The following is a 6,802-nucleotide window of genomic DNA, read 5'->3' as shown; positions in this document are numbered from 1 at the left end:
ACCATTTGGCTAGAAAAATACTGTCCAATCATTTCTGAATTTTATATGATATAAATGCCATTCATGGTTGTATTTATGCCTGGTTTTTATAATCTGTTGGGGAGGGGGAAATATAATATTCTTAACATAAAGGCACATCTAATGTGACTGGCTAGATTTTATTTGGTATTTTGCACATGTTTAAGTTTAGAGGCATGTTTATTATAATTTATCTTAATGCTTTTGAAGTTAAATATTCCCCTCTTGTATCACTCTAAAAGGATACAGGAGGGAAATACATAACCTCAAAACCATTGAAAGAAATTTTCATTAAACGGTGCAGGCTTGGGATGTAGGGGTTGTGCATTCACAGACAAAAATTAACACAAACTCTGGAATTCCCACATCATATTCCATATCCAGACTGGGAAAACTCTTGGCAGATTGTGCCTAAGGCACTTCTTGCATTATCTGGTCAGCCTCTGCTGTACAAAACCAAACCAAACTAAACTCAAACTTTGAGTGCATTTACAATTCCACTGTTACTAAAGCAAAAAGAAAAGGTTGTAAATCGTCATTTCTCAGAATCTTTACTTTCAAGCTTTCATAATGTGCAGTGCCAGGGGAAAGAGCAGAGGCTACCAGTTTCTGGGAGCTGTCCAAGACACTGCCTCTGTAAAACCCTCTAACTTTGGGTGTTATAAACGATGCTGGAATTATTGCTCTAATAATGAGTGCATGCAAAACACCTACCTTTGGAGAGATCAAAACAGAAATACTAAGTAATACCATTAGAGGCAATTAACTCTTGTGTTTAAAAAAAGTTATCTGGCTCAGATTTATTTTATTCTCTGCAAGCGACACATACACATAAATCCTCTCTCTCTCTCTCTCTCTCTCTCTCTCTCTGTGTGTGTGTGTGTGTCCACTTACAGATCACCCTAGCGTGGGAAAGACGCAAGCTGCTGGTATCTAACCTGGGGATTTATGCTGTAAATCTGATTACCTCCATATGATGGACGTGTCCACTTGGAAGGAAATGGAGGTGGCACTGGTTAGTTTTGACAACACTGACGAGGTAATGGAAGATCCCTGTTTTTCAAACGACCTCAGTGCTGCTGGCCAGTCACATAAGCGACATCCCAGATGTTCCAGCCTCCTGTCCAACTGGAAGATCCTCATCAACAGTGAGAACACTAATAATGAGACCATATTCTCCAAATTGTCTGCTGAGTTCTGTGAGCAGCTGGGGGCAGAAAATGTGGGCATGGATGAGGGTGACCAAAGGATCATCATCAACATTGCTGGGCTAAGATTTGAGACACAGCTCAAGACTCTTAAACAGTTTCCAGAGACTTTGCTTGGAGACCCTGAGAAGAGGATACATTACTTTGATTCAATGAGGAATGAGTATTTCTTTGACAGGAACAGGCCAAGTTTTGATGGGATACTGTACTACTATCAATCCGGAGGGAAAATCCGGCGCCCCGCCAATGTTCCTATAGATGTCTTTGCTGATGAGATCACTTTCTATGAGCTGGGTGAAGAAGCCATGGATCAGTTCAGGGAGGATGAAGGCTTTATTAAGGACCCTGTTACTCTTTTGCCTACTAATGACTTTCACAGACAGTTCTGGCTGCTGTTTGAATACCCTGAAAGCTCCAGTGCCGCCAGGGGAGTGGCTTTAGTCTCAGTCCTGGTGATTGTCATCTCTATTATCATTTTCTGTGTAGAGACCTTACCTGAGTTCAGGGACGAGAGAGAGATCAAGGCCATGAAGGAGGAAGCTAACAATCTGACTGATGCCATCTTGGTTTCTAATACTTTCACAGACCCATTCTTTGTAATTGAAACTGCTTGCATCATCTGGTTCTCCTTTGAGCTATTTGTTAGATTCATTGTTTGTCCCAGCAAGGCTGAATTCTTCAGGAATATTATGAACATCATTGATATCGTCTCCATCATTCCTTATTTTGTCACCCTCATCACTGAGCTGATTCAGAACAGTGAGTTAAACGGTCAACAGAACATGTCCTTGGCCATCCTCCGGATTATCCGCCTGGTCAGGGTCTTTCGTATCTTCAAGCTGTCACGGCACTCCAAGGGGCTACAAATCCTAGGACAGACCCTTAAGGCCAGCATGAGGGAACTGGGCTTGCTTATCTTTTTCCTTTTCATTGGAGTCATACTGTTTTCCAGTGCCATCTACTTTGCAGAGGTGGATGAACCACAGTCACATTTCTCAAGCATACCTGATGGCTTCTGGTGGGCTGTGGTTACCATGACGACTGTTGGCTATGGAGACATGTGTCCTACCACCCTGGGGGGAAAGATAGTGGGAACTCTGTGTGCTATTGCTGGGGTGCTCACCATTGCACTCCCTGTGCCAGTCATTGTGTCCAACTTCAACTATTTCTACCACAGGGAGACTGAGAATGAAGAGAGACAAATATTACCCAGGGAGGTAGAGAGAATACTAACCAGTGTGGTTACAGGGAATGGGAGTATGGACTCCCTGAACAACACAAATGAAAACTATTCTCAAGACAAGGCAAAAAAAATATTGAGCAATCCCAGAAGCTAGACATTTTGAGGGCTCTGAGGGGCTGTAGCTAAACTGACTGCTATAACAATGTTCACGCTATGTAGCTCTCCCTCTCTCTTTTTTGAAAACACAAGTTCATTTTGGAATTTCAGTCTCTCATTTTTGCTATCTGATTTCTTGTGGCTTTTCGAATAAAAAGATGATTTCTTACTTCTCTTTTCTGATCATCTGTCTCCTTTTATAACCAATTTCTATGTTCTTAGAATTTTGTTCATTTGTTTCTCTGTCTCATCATGAATACTTATTTTCTAATATGAAAATTTATGAGCAGTATTTAATTTATTTTAATTTAAAAAACATACTGAATGGAAGCTTTCTGCCAGATATGTATTTGGCTATAAACTATTTGGGTGCCACCACACAAATGAGTTTATGGCCTGGAAATTACACATTCGGGAGTGAGCCTTGTTTTAATCACTCACAGTCCGCACTGAAAAATGAAGGAATAAGCTACCATTGTGCCAAAATGGAGTTGATAACTACAACTCCCTGCAGCAGGAAGCACCTCTTTGGTAAAACATGTCCTTCTGTGTTTCCTGTGGCCCTGCCTCTGCTGCTTATTGATGGCATCTACGAGGCACTCGGCATATGCTTGTAATAGTGCTCCATTTCAGTATTGTTCCTGTTGTTATACTGTAATAATTAATGAAGTTACTATGAAATACCATGCTATTATTGCACTTGACAAAAACTGGGCATTTCAGCCATAGAATAATTTTTGCACATTTTAAAGAATGAATGTATAATATGAATGTTTTCATTATGGCTGAAAAGAAGAAATGGGGCTCAAAATAGGAATGAGGACTAAAAAAGACAATTTTTATACCATTATAATAACTTTGTGCACATATCATCCTATGATGCAATATGAGTCATTTTGTAATTGTGATGTAGGCAGAAACTTCTGAGAAGATAGTCAGCTGCAAAATTGTTTCATTCTATATAATTGCTAGTTAAATGAGCTTCTACACTATTTAGATTTTTTCTTTGAAATAGACAATTATATCAGTATTCATAATATTAACACATCTCTGTGGAATTGAATTGCTAAGGTCAGTTTTTAAAAAACTGCAGTGCAAATCTGCAAGATCATTGTTAAATATTCATCAGCTGAAAAGAGTACAGTATGCAACCTACTGCAGACTTCAAAATAACAACTAAAACAAATACTGTAGTCTAAAATGAAACTTAGGTGGGTTTTTTTGCAATTTAGTTAGAATACAGTATATCCAAGTGTGTATATCAACTCTAATTGTCTTATAGGAGACATTATTTGAGTGCTAATGTGAGTTCCCCACCAATGTCACTGAAAACTCTCAGTTGTCCAGCCATTAACTAGACAATAGTTCCCCTATTTTCATTGTTAATATCATAACAAAACTGCGGTATAAATATTTGAGGTGTTAAGTTGAATCTATATCTGGGATAATGATCTGCAGAAAAGCAGAAAGAGGAAAGATGCATAAAATTAGACTATGGCTATAATTTCAAAGAAACTGAACCAAGAGTATGCTCAACTAAATTCTTTTGGACTGCCTTCTTGAGCATATATGTACAGGTTTGCACTGTGAGTCAGATTAATGGAGTAGAACTCACTGTGTTGGTTTCAGATAGAAATTAAGTATAGTAAATATGAGCATTTGGCTTATAGATGTCTTCTTTTTTTAAAAAAAAATCCTGCTTAAATTAAGTAAAGAGGAACAAATCTGTAGAATCCAGTTACCAGATGCATCTCTTATGTTTTACTATTGAATATGAATCTTTTTCTCCAGCATTTTAATGTATAATTTTGTTCTGACGTACCTAACTTCTCACCCATTTCCAGCCTCAATCTTGCTCCTTCCCCAGCCTATTTGGATCTGTACTCCTGCTGAACTTATTTTCCCAACTCACATGGCCCTGCCTTCAATAAACTGCAGTACTATACATTCTTACCTGCTCAAATAAACACCAGTATACTCAATGAGTAAAAAGTAAACATCAGTAATTGATTAGACATGTACAGGATTGCACTGCCAATCAGTCACAGGCCCTCTCTCACCCCTTTGTATTGCCCTCTGATAGATGCTTATTGCTTTACATTTCATTCCACGTTTTGGTCTTCCTCTTTTGCTACTAATCTTTATGCATTCCCCATAAATGTGCACTTATTTCTTGCAAGAACTGCAGGCATGTGACAGCAAACTAATCATGCAAAAGCATATCAAAACTTTTGTGCTCCCTGCCATTTAGGACAGGGTGCAGTCACAGTGACTTGCACCAGATCCTTTACTAGAAGTAGTAAAGGTACTGATCTCTGGCTTCCTTTGCATCTAATCAGACAGTGTGAATACTTTCCGTTAAATTTTATAAGAGTAGCTAAAATTCTGAAGAATTCACATTCACATTTGAATACAGGAGTACATTCCCCTTTTGTCCTTACAAAGGACACAGTGGACTCCTAAACATGTTTATTACTTCAATACACACAGACACATGGTGTTATAAAGGTGTGTGTTATCCATGCAAATTATGAAAACAAACAATTATGAAGGTTTTACCCTGCCCCCATCACAGGAAAAAAATCTTGATTGCCCCAAGGCTGTGTTCACTGATCTTGACTTCAGTCTAATAAACACTTAACGTGTTTTAATGCAATCTGTCCTTACATAGATTGATGTAATGATTGGGTTGCATAAAGGCTTCTTGAAAATGTTGTTTGTGTTGATTCTTCCCTTGTTCATAAGTAATTGATGGTGTATAACCATAATAATGCATGGGATCAAACTGTTTGAAACACTGCAGTTGCTTTGGGGAAAAAAACCTCAACTCATAAGCACGACATAGCAGATTCCTGCTGTACAGTTTCATAAAAAAGTGAAACTCACCCTTTGATTAGGGTTGCCAGATACACGGGTACTAAAAGGAGGACATAGAAAGACAAAAAGGAGGACAAAGGAGGACATACTGAATGTTTCATTTGAATCATTCCAGATTAAACCCACAATCAATACAATTTTATTACAATAGCTGCCAATAAATGTCTCTTAGTGAACCGACAAAGAAACAGTCATGTTAAATATTAAAAATAAATTCAATGGAGGCTGTTTTTCAAAATACCAGGGGTGGGCAGGCAGGTGGGGGCAGGGAAAGCCAGGGGGAAGGGGGTCCTTCCACCTCTCCCCCTCCCATACAAAATTATAACATAAAATATACAAAAGCCTGACATTTTAAAGGTTTTTATTTTTGCCTGCCTGGCGGAGGACATTAGGCTAAAAAGGAGGACATGTCCTCCTTTTGCCTGACATCTGGCAACCCTACCTTTGATGGTGGCTGCAAGAGACCTCATGGTGGTCATTACATGCCCAATTATTATGTGCACAACTAGCTTTGGGAGATAAGTTAAATGGAAGGAGGAGAAGTACGAATTCCTCTCTGAAAGACTGAATATACCTCTAGTCGTGAAATGTGAGCCTGGACAATGGAGCAGGAGACTGGAATCTGCAAGTAAACCTTAGGCTGTCCTCGGAAAAGAAAACATGCTGATTGTTCAGGTTTCCAAATCTGGGGTGTGGGCTCTGGCTTGCCTCTTATGTGTCTCCTTTCATTTCTGACTATAACCAGAAACATCTCCACTCCATATGAGAGCATTTTTCTCTGGGAAGCTAGTTCTTCCCCTTCCAGTTGCTATGGCAACCGTGAGAAGGTCAATTAGAGAACGTTGTGTATCTAGGGATTAGCTGTCAGATTTTAGCATTCTGACCTGATAGATAAACAGTTTCCCCTCATTTTTTACAAGTTCACTGTCCTAGTAACTGACTGCACGCAATAAGAAAAAAGAAAAAAGCTTTATGTCATACAACTTCCTTCAGAAGTGTTTGTGCTATTCAGATTACCCTCTCCCAAATTTCAAAATGTACAACTAAGCTTTTATGAGGAGAAAAAAGTCCGCACTGTCTGTATGCCAATTTAATACAGAAAGCAAATATACAAAGGTCAGATTAACACTGAAAGCTGAATGAATATATTTGACACTGAGGACTGCCAATGCATTGCACCCTTTGCTATTTTTGGATCACCATGAATTGATTTAAACTGCTCTTGTGATTATAGAATTACAGAAATGGACAAGACCTGATCAAATCCCACCACCACTCAGCTACAACGACACTGTACATTTATGCCGTGTACAGAACAGAACATACAGTATAGTCTTGTTTGTTACATTAATTAGTTCAG

The 6,802-nt window shown here is 38.9% G+C and overlaps 1 protein-coding gene across 1 annotated transcript; it reads left to right on the top strand.

Moving 5' to 3' along the window:
* Positions 1–333: 333 nt before the first annotated feature.
* KCNA10 (potassium voltage-gated channel subfamily A member 10) lies at positions 334–2,733 on the top strand. The gene has a single exon (XM_020810009.3). It carries the CDS (start codon positions 992–994, stop codon positions 2,561–2,563), a length of 1,572 nt encoding a protein of 523 aa, XP_020665668.2. The 5' UTR covers positions 334–991; the 3' UTR covers positions 2,564–2,733.
* Positions 2,734–6,802: the final 4,069 nt, after the last annotated feature.

This window comes from Pogona vitticeps, chromosome 4, assembly GCF_051106095.1.
Source record: "Pogona vitticeps strain Pit_001003342236 chromosome 4, PviZW2.1, whole genome shotgun sequence".
Lineage (NCBI taxonomy): Eukaryota > Metazoa > Chordata > Lepidosauria > Squamata > Agamidae > Pogona > Pogona vitticeps.
Note: the sequence above shows the minus strand (reverse complement) of the source record. Positions and strands in the feature narration are given on the sequence as shown.

Coding starts and splice junctions, on each gene's coding strand:
- KCNA10 (XM_020810009.3), top strand. CDS start 992: ATGATGGACGTGTCCACTTGGAAGGAAATGGAGGTGGCACTGGTTAGT.